Here is a 17,893-nt window from a genome sequence, read left to right as displayed (position 1 = left end):
TGGCCTATGAAATGGGCCTAGGCAGTTTCTTTATTAATAAGAAATCATTCCCACATCATATTATAAACTAATATATTGTATAATCTGGGTAATAATGTTTTGGGCAGTACACAGACAAATGAACGATAGAGGAAAGATATCAATTCTTGTTGAAAAATGAAGTACTGAAAACTAGAAAGCTGAAAGTTATCTGAGATTATTTCCCCCTATATTAATGTAAAATGATTCTTCTCCGTGTTGTCTGTATTTTTTTTTTCCCTAAATGAGTCACCCTGCATTTAGAAGATCATTTATGGCTGCAGATGGCTATTTTTATCATGCACTTAATCGGAAAGAAAAACACTTATGTTCATCTTGGCCAGATGCTGCAAATGTAAGAAGCAAATCTATCCTGTCTGATAGAAAAAAAAAATCGGCTCAGCAGCAACACTTTCCCAACTGTGTCCTTGGGACTGAGAACAGAAATCCACCGAGCCTGCAGAGCCCTCTAATGGCCCAAACCTTAAGTATAGCTCAGAATTTCCCATGGGAAGTGCTTTCTTCCTACTCAGAGGACACTATGGAGTCTTAGACCAAATTGCTTTTCTGATTTTCTAATTTTTTGTCCTCAAAAATAAACTGTTGTAGGACAGCTTGTCCTTTCCTCATCTTCCCCCCTCCCAAGAACTTAAACAGTAAAAAGCAATCCTGTACATGAATCCTTATTATGTTTTAGATTTTATTAATTATTTGAGGATTTAATATTGTATATTTTGGTAACAATTCACCCCTTCTCTAATTCCTCCAGAAGATCCACTGGAGAGGTGAGTGTCTTCCTGACTGGCTGGCGGACGCCCCGGAAAGGGAGCACATTCCCACAGAGTTCTGGGTTTAATAGACAGTGGCAGGCATTTCCCTGCTTTACTGATCCATCATAACAATTCAAAGCTGCTTTCCACATGCTGTCTAGCTCTCCCATTATCTTGGTTTCAAGATTTGATAAAGAAATTGTTTTCATTGGAAGCACAGAGCTTGTTTTTGTGTTACCTCTTTCTTCTAGTAATCTGTTTGCTATGTGGGAAATATGATACTTTTGTAGGCAAATACTTGGCAAAATTCTGTATTAGACATTATTAGATATAAATATATATTATTTATTGCTCTTCACATATTTATATAATCTATTTTGATGACAGCTGTCTCCAATAGTCCTTCTTCCACTCCTTCCAGACCCCTCCTACCATTTCTCCCTTCCAACTACATGTTCCATCTTTCCGAAGAACATGGGAATCACTTTTAATATTTAAATTACTGACAAATAAAATGTTTTTGAAAGAACAATGTCTATGAAATTTTAAAAGTATATGAGGAATAATCATGCTGGAAAAATGGAAAGCTAAAAACTAATATTGGAGCATATATATGATATATATGAGAGAGTTTTGGGCATAAATATTTATATAATATGAAAAGAAGCAATAGGGACATATATAATATATTATGTAAATATATATTATATGACATAAAAGAAGAAGCAAAATTGTCTAGGACAAGAAAGAGACATGTAGCACAAATAATAAAAACCCAGAGACAGATATTGGGGTTCAACTTGAAGATCAGAAAAATGAAGCAGTCAGCCAATGACTCTGACCTTTAACCTCAAACTGAAATGGTGACCCTGCCTCCTCAAATCCTTAGTATGACGATGAGCTTGAGAGCTGTCTCTTCCCATTATATTCCTCTCTAGTGCTGGGATTGAAGGCATGCACCACCAGCGCCCAGTCTATGGATAACTAGTGTGGCTGCTGGGATTAAAGGTGTGTGCAACCACTGCAGGGCCTGCATGGCTGACGAGTGTAGCTGTTTTTCATTGACATTCAGGCAAGCTTTATTTATTAAAACTCTGATAATATACTATTTGGAGACTAGGAGGGGTGGGAGAAAGAGTAAGGCATATGGGGTGAAAATGATCAAACTACACTTAATTCAAAAGATGTTTATGAAAGCCTTCACTCCATACAATGAATAGACATCACTAGAAACATAACAAAAGGGACACATAACTGAAGTAAAAAAAAATGTTTTGAGTTTGATTAAACTGAAAATTCTTACATTTTAAAATAATGTACAAGAACGATAAAAATCTATCCCTAAGTACTAAAAATAACTTAGTAAATGTAGTTTTAACCTAGATAATAAGAATGCATTATTAATTTAAAAGGGAGCCCACACAGTAACACAAAGCAGCTTTCCTACACAACCTATGTAGGATGTTAAAGTATTACCGTTACACCCTCCCAGCTGTTTGTGCATTTCTGTATTCGGAAGTTTGTTTCTTTGATCAGTAATGAAAACAATTCCCATCTTCAAAACCTTTCTGCAGCCACTTCAACTTTATGTTGCATGTTCCTCCACTGATGTGACCTTTCAATTTCTATACAACAAAATGTTCAAAAATGAAACATACCAAATATCAAAAACATGTTACTTGACTCTGTGAAACTGCCCCCAATTCCTGCCACTGTGGTATAGTATATGGAGACCTTGTCTCAGTTTTGCCCTTTACTGTGTAGCTTGAGCCCAGGTTTACCTAACTTCAAGTCCATGCTGTTTCCCTGTGTACCATTGCCACAGGTGAATAGATACTAATGCTTAATATAGTCTTACAATTCTTACCACACACAGACACACACACACACATGAACACATACAATGATAGGATAGATCATATGATAACTAAATCAGGAAATGGAGTATTAATTCCTGATGAGAAGCAACTGAAGTCAAGGGTACATTTCATCTCACTGTTTGAGAGACAATGTATCATGAAATAGAGGGGATAGCAGCAGGAATACAAGATGGATGGTCACATTGAGTCCACAGTTATGAAGGAAAGGGAGGATAGGAAGGGGGCAGCCTATAAAACCTAGAACCTCCTTCTAACACTTCCACATAAAGTTTCCATATTCCCAAAAATGTGCCATCAGGTGGAGACCAAGGGTTCATACACTGAACATCTAGGGCACATTTCATATATAGCATACAAATGAGAACCACCAGGAGGATGGGAAAGGTGAATTCAGTAGAATTCATTGGTTCCTTCCTATCTATGTTTTAGAATCATAGAGGTATACCACAGCAGTGGATTGTGCTAATGGGCTCAATGCTCAGTACATCTTATTATTTTTATATTCATCTGTGTTTTTTATCTGTGCATTTTCTGATATCCATTGTTTGAGATAACCAAAAAAGATAATTCTTTTACCTGTGTGGCATTCCGATTCCTCCCCTTGATGGGAAATCTGACCTGGAATGTGACCTGGGGAGTGGGTTATGTGTGGTTAGACTTTATCACAGCATTGGATGAAGCCCTGACGTGACTAGGGGCATATCGGTGAGACATTCTGCCTTGCTCATTCCATTAGTTCCTATCCGTCTTAACAGAATGAAGTCCTAGAGGTGAAGAAGGAGGAGACTTTGCTGGATCTGGACTTTGACCCTTTCAAGCCTGATGTGACTCCTGCCGGTTCTGCTACAGCAGCCCACTCCCCCATGTCTCAGGTATAAAGTGAGTGTGGGAAGTCTAGGGATGAGAACCCTTCATTATGCCTAGTTAACTGGCGCTCACTGTGCCTTCCAATTGAGGGTTAGCTATTTTTTCGTTTTGGTTGAAAATTATTTCCTACTCATAAGGCATAGAAATAACACTTTATTAGTACCAAATATTTTCTATTTCTCCATGCCATTAGCCTTCTCCTGCCACCCCAGATGTTTGCTTCAGAATTGGGTCTCCCAGGGTAGTTCTCAATGTCTCACTTCTCTCAAAGGAGAGTAGGCTCTAATCATATGCCTCGTGCCTTCCCTAAACGAAGCTCTTTTGCTGTCCTTTCTGCACTACTTCCTTTCTCATACTCTGCAAGGCAAGGTTTATTTGAATAACCATCAGACCCTCCTCCATCGAGGCTGTGTTTGCAGCCTAGATAGTTGCGAACTTGAAGTTGCCCTTGTGTTCGTTGTGAAGAACCCTGCCCTGGTTCCTGACCATGGATGTGGAGTACCTTGGCTCTTGTGCTTGCTCTTGCTCATCACTTCCTTACTCTGTAGTTCCAACTACTTCCCGTAGCCTTTGTAATAAGATTCTCTGTCAGAGGGATCCTTGCATTGGGTGCTTTATAATGAAACCATCAGTAGTGAGTGCACATCAGGCATGCATTAATATGTTTTAATGGGTACCTGCTACAATAAGCGTGACTGCCAATTAATCTGTATGTTCTGTATCCCAGTTATATTGGAGCATATTTGAGGATCTGTTTGCCATCAAACTGGTCATAAGATATATTCTTGAGATAGTAGAAAGAGGCAAGCACATCGGTTAAGGATTAAAGTCTCGAAATCTGCATTTCCTCAATGATATGATAACCCCTAGTGTTGGAAAGCATTTTTGTTTTAATGATGTGTGTATAGTGAAATACCATACTTACTGTAAATCACTGTCAGTACCAAGCAAGCTAGTCTAAAGAGCAAAGGCAGACGGCTTAGATCCCTGCTGTTCTCATGGTATCTACATGTGGCTAAACTCAAACTAAGTGAAGGTATATAAAATTTAAAGTTTGCTTCATTTAGACTAGCACATTTCAAGTTCTCAATAGCTGCATGTGAAGTGTGTCCACCAAAATAGATAATGGAATTAGAGTGTTTCTATTATCAAAAATGGGCCTAGGAAAGAGTGCTGCTCTAAATGTCACATGTGTGTGACATTGCAACTCTCCCTGGCATCTTTATTTTATTACTAACTATGGACTTTTACTCATAATGTTTTTCTTTGTTTTCTTTTAGACGTTGCCCTGGGACTTATGGACGGTAAGGCATTGAGAAGTAATTTCACATATTCTGATCAAAAAAATTTGGAAACCTCAATATATGTTTTTATTTATGAGAAGAAGAAAGCCCATACATTTAATGATACTGTATTACCATAGAAAAATACCTGAAAGTTGTGAGCTTTTCCAAAATCCAAAAAAGCCTAGTAGAGAAATGTGTGTCAGTGGTCTACATTGCTGAACTGGTAGGGATCAAGACAATGGCATTGTGCTCTTTGTGTCTTCCTGTGGGAGATGATGACCAAAAGTGCTGTCGTAATGGAAGGCTCTTAGGTGTGTGGTACTCTTAGATAAAATCATAACACAGTGTGGATGAGAAAATCAGAGGTGATAACAATTTTTTCATCATTATATTCAATTAAGTTTGGTTGAAACATTTGGAAAATTTGAGCTAGACAGCTGTGGATTTGTGTTCAGACACTAATTCTTATAATCTTGTAAGTGTGATAAATTTCTATAATTCTATAAGTATCATCTTTTCTCATCTATAAAATAAAGATAATGATCCCTACCTCAGAGTGCTGTGAGAGGCTTAAGAAGACATGTGTATAGTATTTAGCTCAGTATGTGATATGGATCAACAAAAGGTAGCTATAATTATAGTGTTGTTTTATAAAGCTAACTTGATGTGCAAGGTTGAATATTTTTAGAATTTAGACTAGGGAGAAAGAAGGGGTGGGGAGGGAAAGAAGTGACCAGAACTTTGTGGTGTTCATGGCATTGCAAATTTAGGAGACTGGTGACCCCATGTGAAGCCTGACATTCCTTAAGGCATAGTCTTAGCCTTTAAAAAACTCTGATTGTGAATTCTTCAGAATTATACCGGGGTTTAGTAAACTGCAGCAGACACATTCAATAGATATAACTATTATTTGTGGACACAGTCTTCAGCAGTGGTATTTCTTCTTGCTTCCTAAAAATAAAAAGGATGTTCATCCTCCTCCCTAGAGTTTATATTCTATTTTTTTTTAGGATCCTTGAAAGAGATCAAGATCACAGCTAACAGTGTTGGTCGAAGGCATGCATGACCAAGTCAATATGTTTAACATGGATTTAGTGTTGCTTGTATACTTTCTAAAGGGGGGATGGGGTGATATTCAGGACACTAGAGTTCTAACTTCAACTGTGTGTTACTTTTATTGTTAATTATGGGAATAATACTAATCTTGGTAATCCCAAAATTTCATAATTTTAATTAGAACTATGACACATTTTCTTCCCTCTCTAAAAGGAATGCAGAGAGAGCAGAGGTACCTCTATAAGAAGCTTTTCACTGCTTCAGAGGACAGACCTGCTAGGAATAGTAGTCATAATAAAAACGGATGAAATCGTGACTTTCTGACATACTACTGTCATTCATAGTTCTGTCTACTCTAAAGGGTATTTTTTTTCTAAAGGGTATTTTTTTATGTGGGTTGAAAATGGCTTCTAGGTTGAAGGAAGACTGTCAAGAGAATCCTCAAGGTAGTCATGTGGTTAATAAGAATTTATTCTCCATTCAACACAAGCCTCAAAGGTAGACCCTAGTGAAGAATGAGTTTGACATTTTGCTCCTATAGAGCCTATGATATGGAATAATTTCTTGATATCTGTGCATTCTGGTGGTCTCAGACTTGCATGTTCATTGGATAATCATTTTCATTTCATGGTCTCCTAAGGTTGAAACTGTGAACTAGCCACAAAACATCCTCACTGATGCTAGAGAACAGCACAGGCTCTTTGTGTTTCATTTGTGCCTCTTCCACAATTGTCTTGAAGAAATTTTAGGGCAAAAATCATTTTTATAACAAGTGGTAAAATTTAATTCCCGTACAGTAAAAGCTACAGCATTCATAAGAATGTTGTGCCTGGACAGAATGAGATGTTGACCAGTGAAATGTTTCTCCTTTTTTACTTTTTTCTCCCCCCTCTTTCAGACAACCACTGATTTGGTACAACCGGTAAGTTGATTTTTATAAGATTCTAGATTTTAAAGATACCTAACATTTATACATATGGCATTTTTTGGTAGACTGACTTCTCTCCATGGCATTGCTAGTTCTAGATTGACCTTAAGTCAATTAACTCTAGTGTTTTTTTTTATTTTTATATTTATTTATTTATTTGTTTATATTTGTTTTTGAGACAGGGTTTCTCTGCCAAGTATTTTTTTAAGTTTATTTAATTTTAGTTTTTGTTTTATTTAACTGGTACTACACTAGTGAAGAGCTGTAGGTTTTTCATCAAATATTTCATGGTCTGTTTCATCTTTTTCTCCCCCCTTTGCTTTTCTACATACTTTAAAGACTGACTCTTCCAAAAGTCTTTCTATGTGTAACCTCATCATAGACGAAACTCCTGACAGTGGTTTGGCTGAAGAGCTTCAAAGACCTGAAACTATAGGTGCATTTACTTGGGGCCCTCATGCTAGAACAGACAGTGTCAGCCAGGAGATGACCCCAAGTGGGTCTCAAGAAGACATAGTCTGTCCCTCTGGAGTAAAGCAGGCCATGAGATTATCCACCGAAATGCTTTCTTCTACCGACCATTCTAATGTAGCTGAACAGGGTGAGGATGCCCTAGGGCCAGCCCCTCCAACTAGAAATGAACAGCTGTCCTCAGAGCCTGTGCCTGGGGCTGGAGTTTCTATTACTGCGTACATGGAGATGAACCAGCCATATGCAGCATGTGACTCAGAGAAGCCGATTGTGGGAACAACTGACCTGCTCAAAAAAGGTGACGAAGAAGCTAAAGTATCAGATGAAGAGATAAAGCAGAAACAGAAGGTAGAAGATCCTATGTGGAAATATGTGGACACAAATCAAAAGGTAGACACTGAAGCTATTGATACCAAGGCACTAGAAGATACTGAGGGATATGAGGAGAAAATATGTGATGGTCTAGAAAATAGAACACATCATCTCGAAACACCAGCAGAACAAGGTCAGAAGACCTTCAAAAGGCATGAAGTGGGAAGTAGGAAAGATCTAAGGGTGGAAAGTGAGGAAAGGCTAAAAATCTATGAAAATTATTTTGAGGAAGCTGATGTATTAGAAAGAGACAAGGAAAGAGTATATGTGGCAGATAAATTTAGTGACCGAATCCAGGGATTGTCCAATGAGATTCAAGTAAAAAACAGTCATCACAAAAATGTAGAAGGCTCTGAATCTACACCTGCCCATCATACAGAGATCTGTAATCTGCCTCTCCAGACAGACCCTGTGTCTATTATTAAAGATTTGAGCATTGAAGAATGGGATTTAACTAGAAAAGAGATAAAGAAGCATTCATCAGGCCCGCACACCCATGCCACAAAGCATTATCCAGCACAGGGAAGTGCAGGTGTAGAAGAAATTCATTGTGGCATTATAGTCAGTGCTCAAGGAGCTGAGGGGCTTAAGAATCAGGATGTTGTTTTATCATATGGAATGGTAGATGAGTCTGGAACTGACCCTTACTCTTCTCTGGGAACTCTTGCAAGTGGAAAAGGGCAGTGCTCATATAAGAGGAAAGATTCATCAGCAGGGGGCTTTGCAAGTACAGGGCCTGGAAACCCTCGTCATGCCATTCAATTGCCAAGAACTACAAAGACAGATTCTTGGGGAACAGATGCAGGTCAAATCTGGCAGCCAGACTTGAATTCAGGAGCAAATATTGTGAATCTAGTGGGAGTCTCTGGTATTCCAGATGGCCAAGCAAGTAGGCTTGCCAATTGGCAGGAATCTAATAGCCACTGGTCCATCAGAGATATAGAAGGTCTACGTAATTGCTGGGGACATTTAGCAGAAAGTCAGAAAGGACAGGAGGTGGACTTACCAGCAGATGTATGCAGGAAACATGTCAGGGCTAGTGACTTGGATCAAAGCCAGGAGACTACTAGACCAATGGTTCAGGGAACCTCCTGGAACGCTAGCATGGAGAGCCCTGGTAGTCCCCAAGACAATGACATCAACAACTCAGATTTATCTGAAGATGAAATTGCTAACCAGAGATATGGATTGTTGTACCAAGAAATAGAGGCTGATAAAGATGAGGTACTTACTCTAAAATGTAGCGTAGAGTAACCAGACTTCCTTAGGTTCTGTTTTCCTTATGTCTCCCACCAACTTCATTCTCCATCATTGATCTCCTTGACACATGTACCTCTTGAAACCTATGTAAACCAAACACAAACAGGTTGACAAAAAAAAAACCAGCAAAAACAGACAAACAACAAAAATACTATATAATGATTATGCTAGGAATTAATGGAGTCTTTCTTTCTTACTATTCCACTTTCTGAGTTATTTTTGCTACTTTCTTTTCCTTTATTCCCCCCCTTTTCTTTCTTTCTTTTTTATTGTTTGAACACTAAAATGTGCTAATCCATAAGCAACACAGATTTATTTACTGGTGCTAATCTGACTCCACTAATAAAACATGAACTGTTTCTACCCAAGCTCATTAAAACTGTAGAATCTTAGTTGATGTTCATTAAGTTGATGGATATGAATGACTTAAAAGAGATACTAACACCCATGGTTCTGGCCTAGAGTCATTTTCCCATTATTGAGAAAGTCAGTGTTGGCAAACATTGACCCATATGCAAGCAACAATTGTAAAGCAGATCTTCCACTTTTTTTTTTGTCAGCCTATTTATAATAATACAGCATGGCTTTTTGTAGTTCCTAAGTGTTTTCAAGCAAAGCAAGCTGTTGTATTATTTTTAAATTTGTGTGTTGTAGTCGTTAGTCTCCAACTTGTCTAGTAGATATTCATTCATCCTATGGAAATGTTGGTAAAAAAAAATCACACCCGTTTTCCATTTCCTTTAGGCTTCTGGAGGTTCATTTAATGGCTTTACCCAGGTAAGGTGAATCTGGTTCCTTACAAGAGCCACCTGCTAAGAATGTTTAATTCTTTCCTGCGGGAGTTTTGTGTCATCACTGCAGCAAAATGATTAAAAATGTTCATACAAAATTTGATCTCACTACTTACAACTAACTTGAGGAATGGAGATAACATTGTGGCGTTGTTGTGATGAAATGAGTTGTTCTTGCTATGAGCTGAACCCAGTGACCCAGCACTTGCTAAGTGCTTTATAATGCTATACCAATTTTTCTACTAGTCATTAGAAGTAATTCCAGTATAAAAGATTTTCTTGACTTGGCTACTGGAAGAGGAGATAAGATTATTTTTACTAAGATGATGGATACTAGAGATGATGGTTTTTAGAGATCCTTCTAAAATGTCATAGTGAGCCACACCATGTACAGCCATACCTTTAGTAATTTTCCAGATAAGAGCCATCTGAAGATAAGGAACCACACTCCAGCTCTTTCCAAGAGCTCAGTGGTTCCTGGACATGTTCTGCTAGCACAGATTAATGTTTAGAATAACTCATGTTAACACTATTTTGGTATTTTTTAAACGATTTAAAGGGGGACTTTCAAAAACACCAACTGATACAACTGATGGCTTCTAGTTTAAATAGTATAAGCAGAGACTGCACTTTCATTTCCCGGCTGCCCAGACCCAATTAATCACACAGAAACTATATTAATTACAACACTGTTTGGCCTATTATATCAAGCTACTTATTAAATAACTCTTACATCTTAAATTAACCCATTTTATTATTTTTTTTATTTTACTGTGAGGGTTGTGGTTTGTTACCTCTTGCTTCTTGGGCAGCTACATGGTGTCTACCTGACTCTGCCTTCTTTCTCCCTGCATTCAGTTTAGTTTTCCCACCTATCGCTCTTCTGCCCTGCCATAGGCCAAAGCAACTTCTTTATTAAGCAATGGTAATCAAAAAATTTCATAACATACAGAAGAGAATCCCATATCATCTCCCCTTTTCTGTCTAAATAGAAAAGAAAGTTTTAACTTTAGCATAGTAAAATTACGTATAACAAAACAGATATCAAACAAGAATTACAGTTACAATATTTCTTTATATGTCTAAAGTTCTATATCTAATTTATCTTTTATCATAACTAAGGAAAACTATAACTATCTGACTTCAGCTCCATCAAATACCCCAGAAGGATATATTACCTAAGTAAATAGGAAATTCATTGTAAGCAACTTCCAAAACTCTAGAATTGACAGAGACATCTCACTGCCTGGATAGTCATCCAAAGTCCTTCTTGCCCATAGTATCTGGTAGCCTTTTTTATGAAGCAGGAAATTTGAAAGACTGTTTTGTCTATAATGACAGTTTGTCAGTTGCTTTCTTCTATGTCCTGCAGAATGTCTGGTTAATGAAGTAAGTCACAAAACAATCCCACACCAGTTTGGAATTATGATTAATATAAGGGTTATTTATTTAAAGGGAAAAAAACGTACAGATCACGATCATAGACAACAGCCTCCTGCATGACCAGGAATAGTGTCTGATAGCCAGAAGTGGAATCCGAAGCAAGAGAGTGAGTGGAAGGCTACTGCTGCTTTTTTTTTTTAAAGCAAAAGATACCACACCCCAGTGAGCTGGTATCTCAAAGGCTATTGGCTGAAGGAGCAAAAGTAGCTCCTGAAGCACCTGGCAGTTTCTTCTGTGAAGCAGGAACCTGAAAGACCATCCCATCTTTTAGAAAGTTCATCAGCCATTTTTCTGTGGGTCCTGCATGACCAGTTCATACAGTACACCATCAAGCAGTCAAGCAATGGCAATTTCCTGTCCAAATGACTAACCTTGTCACACTGAAGGCAAATTCCATAACACGTTCCTTCAATGTCCATCAACCTCTCTGAAGTAACTGGTGCTGCCAGAAGCAGACATGCCTCATTGTCAAGAAAAGTCTAAGTTCATAAAATCTTTTAAATGCCATATTCTGTAGGTTTTTGAAGTATTGAGATTATCTAGCTAACTGAAATATATCTCTGTATATCTAGAAAATCTAACATAATTAAAGTTCGTTATTATAGATAACTATCTATTAATCTATGTTTCATAACTATATATTACATTTTTAAATGAGCTATACAAACACAATACTTTAAACAAGAGCAGAAATTCATATATACAGTGTAACAAAACTGACTTTAAATTTGTATCAATAGACCAATACCAATGCAAAGTATTCATCTCTATATCATTTCCCCCTTAATTTTTTTAGAAATTGAATTGCGACCATTAACTACTTATAACCAACCCCTTTAAAATGAAAATAAATATTTATAAACAATCATTTTGGAAATTTGGGTGCATTTTTCTCCAAACTGCTTCCTGCTGTTTGTTGGGCAAAGTATTTTTAGGATTCACTGAAAACTTTTTTTGGGGGGGTTGGGGTGGGGGAATTCTATCACATTAGCCTGGAAAGAATCCACAGGTTCTCATCTTCTGTGGAAATGAAAACAGAACCTCTTTTTGCAAAGTAACATATCTTTAGACTAAAGTTTTGAAGTCAAGATACCTTTAAAATATATATGTTGGTTTAGCTTACCAATTCTAAGAATCAACTGTTAACTCATTAATAGTCAAAAAATTCAAAGAAAACACAATAATATACATAATCTAGACTCTCTGTGTATATTCCCTCTTTGCATGGCTTATTTGTTTATTCTATTACTTTTTAGTGTTTATTTTATTAACTTTATTCCTTTAATCTATGACTGTCTATACTCTTTATTCTCTCTCTCCTAAGATGTACATTTATCCAACACTGTGACCCATTTAGAGGTCCTTTTTGTCTGAATTTGTCTTTACTGTGTATCTGTAATGCTTTTTTGACCAAGACTTCTTTTTAAAATGTGAGGAGAATGGATAGGACTAACACTTTGGCTATTCTTTTTGGCTTCGCCACATCCCACATGGCAGAGTTGTTTACCTCCAGCTCTGTGAGCCATGTTCATTGTACCAGCTCCAGGGATGCAGCAGGTCTATGTCACCACTAAGCAATTTGTAGCACTCTGCTCACAAATTCCACTTAATTCTCTGTAGCAGGACCTCCCAAAAGAGCCAGAACTGTTTATGCCACCAGTATGAACCAGGAAGCCATATCTTAAAGAAGCCGCACCTCTGAGCCAGTGAACAGAGCCTATCTGAAAAAAATGTGGTTACCACGAAGCTCCAATTGACTCCCACTTTTGTGGGTCTAGAAACCTTTCTTAAGCTTTCTTAGGCTTTATGTGAATGTATGTTGCCAAACACTGGGTGCCATTAGTGAGCATAGACTGTGCTTTCATTTCCCAGCTGCCCAGACCCAAACAATCACACAGAAACTATATTAATTACAACACTGTTTAGCCTATTTGGTCAGGCTTCTTATTAACTAACTCTTTTATCTTAAATTAACCCATTCTATTATTTTATATTTTACTGTGGGGCTCATGGTTTGTTACCTCTTGCTTCTTGGGCAGTTACCTGGTGTATGACTGACTCTGCCTTCTTTCTCCCTGTATTCAGTTAGTTTTCCCACCTGTCTCCCTTCTGCCCTGCCATAGGTCAAAGAATCTTCTTTATTAACCAATAGTAATAAAACATATTCATAGCATACAGATGGGTATCCCACATTGAGATAGCTTTTTAAAGCTTTCTCCCTCTTTTCAGCCCCAGGAAACTTCATTATTCACCATGCAGGCAGATCAGAATATGGTAGGTGGCTTGGTAAGTTGATGTGAATGTATTTGGGGACAGTTGATAGTTATCATGGGATATTTGAAAGTTAGTTGGTCATACTAGCTCCTTTGGAGTGTTAATTTTACAGAAAATGATTTCTATAGCTCCCTCTTTGCAGAAAGCAAAAAGAAAACCACCTGTAAAATCAGACTTTAACCTTGTTTACCACTGACACAGTGTCACAAACAGAAACCAGCTTCCTGTGATACTTATGGTCCTCAGTGGAACACAATGAATCCATCAAAGTCACAGGTCACTTTGTGACTATAACTTGAGATATAGGATTGAAAATGAGTTTGTCTTAAGAATTTATGGATCAACTAATCGATCATTGCCTTTTCCTTTCTTGATTTGCATACTGGAATGATCCCTTCATTTTTAGTGTAATATATACTTATACACTGAAAGATCACAGAACTGTGTGTCCTGTGGGTTATTCTTGACTCCTACCTGGCAAAGTTGGACCATCAAGAGATATTCTCTGTGTCACTGTGTCTCTGTTTCTGTGTCTTTTTTTAGTGTCTCTGTCTGTCTGTCTCTATCTCTGTCTTTGTGTCTTTCTTTCTCTCTCTTCCTCTCCCTCTCCACACAACAGAAGAATCATTTCAGGTTCTCTTACATTTACCATAGAGACACGAAGGTAAACTTTTACAGATAAATGCAGTGGTAGGTGTTTGCCCAACTTTAAAGGAAACCATTCTGGAGGCTGTTCCAAAGAAGCTGAACACAATTCCACTCTGTGATTCCTTAGTTCTGCAAGGGCCTATCACACCAGATGAGAGAATTTATTTCTCTAGAATGGATTTAATAAAGCTGGCCACCTGCTCTGAATGATGATGAGATTCTGGATTCTCCAGTATGCTGCAGTGTCGCCTGCTCACATGTCGAATCTCTTTTTTTCCTTCTTACCCACAAATAACTTAAGGCTGAAACTGAACAGGCGCTATCCATGGAGCCTCAAGCCGAGGAGCCTCCTGCCACTGCTGCTGCACCTGCTGCCAGGCTGGACCTTGGACTGGAGATGGAGGAGCCAAAGGAGGAGGCAGTGGTGAGCCCATGCCCTGCCCCCTCCATCCACTATGCTGCTTCTTTCCACCTTCTCCCATGATCCTTTGTACCACTTCCTGTCCTAGCTTCAGCTAGGATAAAGGACCCCCTTGTCTGCCATGGTTCCCAGGATAAAAGAGCCTTCTCTTTTTTTACTTTCATAGTAAAAACTCAATTCCCTGACATCATCATCATCATAAATACATAATATGATAATAATAATTATTATTGAGATTATACCAAAGAACTGATCTTATGGATTAGGGAAACTTCCATGTAGCCATAGATGTGGCTCTCTAAAACCTGCCTCTATGTTTATGCGTATGAGTATGTGTGTGGTTGCATGTGTCCATGTATGTGTGGAGAATTCAGACATCAGGTATTTTCTATAGCTCTCCATTTTGGCTTTTGATACATGAGCACTTACTGACCATTGTGCTCACTGACTGGCTAGACTCTCCATCCACCCATCCATCCATCCATCCATCCATCCATCCATCCATCCATCCATCCCTGGAACCTGCCTGGGAAAAATACAACTGAATTCTTGACCACTGCATATATCCACACATACACTCGCACACTTCAACACAGAGGGGAAAACGCAACTCAATTCTTGACCACTGCATGCATCTACACATACATTTGCTCACATAAACACAGGACAAGGAAAAGTACAACTGAATTCTGTATCACTGTTAAAGAAATCATTGATTTTGAGATGAATGTGACCAATACCAGGAAGGTAGAACGATGACGATTTAGATTTTGAAGAAATCATTTGATTCTGAAAAACTCTCATCAAATTCCCACTTGAATGTCAGATGGCTTCTTCTCCATCTGTGCCTTTGTACTGCATTGGTCCCAGGTTCCAGAACAAAGCTTAATTCCACAAAGCCCATGACATTGAACTATGGGGTGGAAACATGAAGGAGAGAAGCCACCACCCTAAGCCCAAGCGTTGATGCAGGTTCTCTGTAATCCCCTCTCAGGTTGTCGAGATCACCCACTCTCTCACTCATCCAAATTTTATACTTCTGCAAGCAGGGTTTTTTTTTCCTTTTTTTTTTTTTCGAGACAGGGTTTCTCTGTGGTTTTGGAGCCTGTCCTGGAACTAGCTCTTGTAGACCAGGCTGGTCTCGAACTCACAGAGATCCGCCTGCCTCTGCCTCCCAAGTGCTGGGTTTAAAGGCGTGCGCCACCACTGCCCGGCATAAGCAAGTTTTTAATACATTTTGATTAAAATATAACTACATCACTTAGCCTTTTCCCTTTCCTTCCTTCAGTCCTTCCCATGTCCCCTTCCTCCAGACTTTCCCATGTTACCCCTCAAATGGGTAGCCTCTTTTCTTTAATTATAATTTACATAAACATATACACAATTACATAAATGCAACATGCTGAGTCCATTTTTGTTTGTGTGTATATGATTTCAAGTCTGACTGCTTTTTATCAGGAAACAAAAGGAATCATCCCAGCGAGAGGTATTTTCTCTTTCTCTCAGCTGTCGCCAGTTATCTATAGTTCTTTGTCTATGAATGAGACTCCTTGATATTTTTTTTCCTTCTACTTGTGTTTTTATATGATAGCCTCCATCCTTTTTTAACGAATAGCTTCAGTGAAGAACATTAGGGTTCCAGGTAGGCTTAAATCTCTGATAATATCAGGACTTTCCACAATTAGTTCTTAGACTTAAGAGATGTCCCTGGGGTGTAGCTGAAAAATCAGAACGAAACAGCAGCTCTTGTTCAGCCTCAATCTTGAGCTTCCCAAAGGCAGTATATGTCTTCATCCATTCCTCTGGCGGTAAAGCAGTTGTCCAAGGGGATGTGGCAGCAATGCCCTAAGATGGGAATGCACAGAACAAGCTCTTTAGCTCTAGAAAGCTTGTGATGAGGAAATCACTTTACCCTCTGCTTCTGTTTCTCATTTCTCCCTGATAAACTTAAAGTTCTTCTGCTTTTAAAAATCTACAACCAAAAGCTTTAAAATGTAGAAACTTTCAAATCCCTGCAGTGTGGTGAGGAAATCTTGTTTACGGCTGTTTTCCACCTGCGTTTAGTAGGCAAGTGAGGTGAGATATGGGCATGGGGTAGTTCACTCCGTGATGCCACTGCTGTTCCAAAGCCATGAGGTCAGTGGGCTGCCAGTGGGTCTTCTCAGTGTGATGCTCTGCTGCTTTCTCCTCCAGTTTCAGGTCACGCACTGCCATCTGTCAAGCCTCAGGCTACTCTAAGACATGTACATGGTCAGGGCTGGGATATTTGCCCATAGAACATGAAAATATTCAAGTGATTTCCAGCCCAGTCTTCATTTAGTCTCAGGCAGTGTCTGGCACCTTTCCTTCAATTCTGTCACACAAGAGGCATTCTGCTGCTCTTCTTTGGTTGACAATGTTTAGAGTCAGAATCTTAGTGTGTAGGTTGGCTTGCCACTTACTTATGTAGCCCAAGCTGTCCTCCTGCCTCAGCCCTCGAAATGTTGGGATTGCAGGCACTTGCCTGACTTGCAAAGACATCTTTTTAAAAACCTTCTCCTGGCTGAAGTTATGATTCACTCTCATGGTGCTTTTTCCCTCTCCCATGACTGAAGTTCAGGATTCAAAACCAAACACTGATAAATAAAATTAGGTAAAAAGTCTCTTACAGACTTTGCAAGCCCTATGGAAGAAGCCTGTTATGATTGCTTTCCAATCACTGCTTGCTCATGCTCACATTTCTGAGCAAGCGGAGTGTACAATATTTACCTTGGCTTTAAAAGCTACACCTTTTTCTAGTCATTTTGCAAATAGATCACTAATTGAAACTTTTAATGCTGAAGGGTATCATTATGAGGTACTGTGTCCTGTGCTTAAAGCCAAATTAACAGCAACAAAAATTCATTAACTTTGGCATCTCTGCTGAAGATGATTTTCAAAGAAGATGTGAAGCTAATTTTAATAACTGTTTCCCATGGCAACGGTGATGCATTTAGTTGAGTTGGACTATAAGCCAGCTGCTTAGGGCTTCCGATGGGACTGCAGGAAAGATTAGGGTGAAAGCTGAGTGAGATGGAAATGGTGGAGGAAGAATCTTATAACTTTTTTTTGGAAGAAAATACATGAGGAATATGTGAGCCAAATTTGCAGTACCAGGCACCACTTGGAAAGAAATGGCCATAGGGTGTGGGCTTCCAAGCACAGCACTCTCCTATAGTCTTGTTGGAGGGGAGCTGCAGTGAGCAGTGTTTTAAACACCTTTTGTGTGAAGAAGCGTACCAACTGCCACCCTATTTCAAAGTACCAGAACCTTTTCTGTATAATGATTTCTTGTAGATCTGCCCCTTGACTTTCTCTTTAAAATAGAACCTGAAGAAAATATTTAGTACTTAATTTTAACCTTTTAAATTTAGATAAGTTTAGTAATTT

At 38.6% G+C, this 17,893-nt stretch overlaps 1 protein-coding gene across 3 annotated transcripts in view; it reads left to right on the top strand.

Annotated features, from left to right (window-relative positions):
- Amph (amphiphysin) overlaps positions 1–17,893 on the top strand; it is a 184,264-nt gene that overhangs the window by 145,044 nt on the left and 21,327 nt on the right. The window contains exons 12-17 of one of the 3 annotated variants that reach the window (XM_005371894.2): positions 3,424–3,540; positions 4,816–4,839; positions 6,776–6,799; positions 9,653–9,685; positions 13,372–13,416; positions 14,366–14,488. In XM_005371894.2, coding sequence (XP_005371951.1) covers positions 3,424–3,540; positions 4,816–4,839; positions 6,776–6,799; positions 9,653–9,685; positions 13,372–13,416; positions 14,366–14,488 — 366 coding nt within the window. Of the gene's footprint in view, positions 1–3,423; positions 3,541–4,815; positions 4,840–6,775; positions 6,800–9,652; positions 9,686–13,371; positions 13,429–14,365; positions 14,489–17,893 lie in introns of all 3 variants that reach the window. The other 2 variants (XM_005371892.2, XM_005371896.2) reach the window with 2 other exon arrangements.

This window comes from Microtus ochrogaster, unplaced genomic scaffold, assembly GCF_000317375.1.
Source record: "Microtus ochrogaster isolate Prairie Vole_2 unplaced genomic scaffold, MicOch1.0 UNK135, whole genome shotgun sequence".
NCBI lineage: Eukaryota > Metazoa > Chordata > Mammalia > Rodentia > Cricetidae > Microtus > Microtus ochrogaster.
The sequence above is the reverse complement of the archived record's forward strand: the minus strand, read 5'-3'. Positions and strand labels throughout refer to the sequence as shown.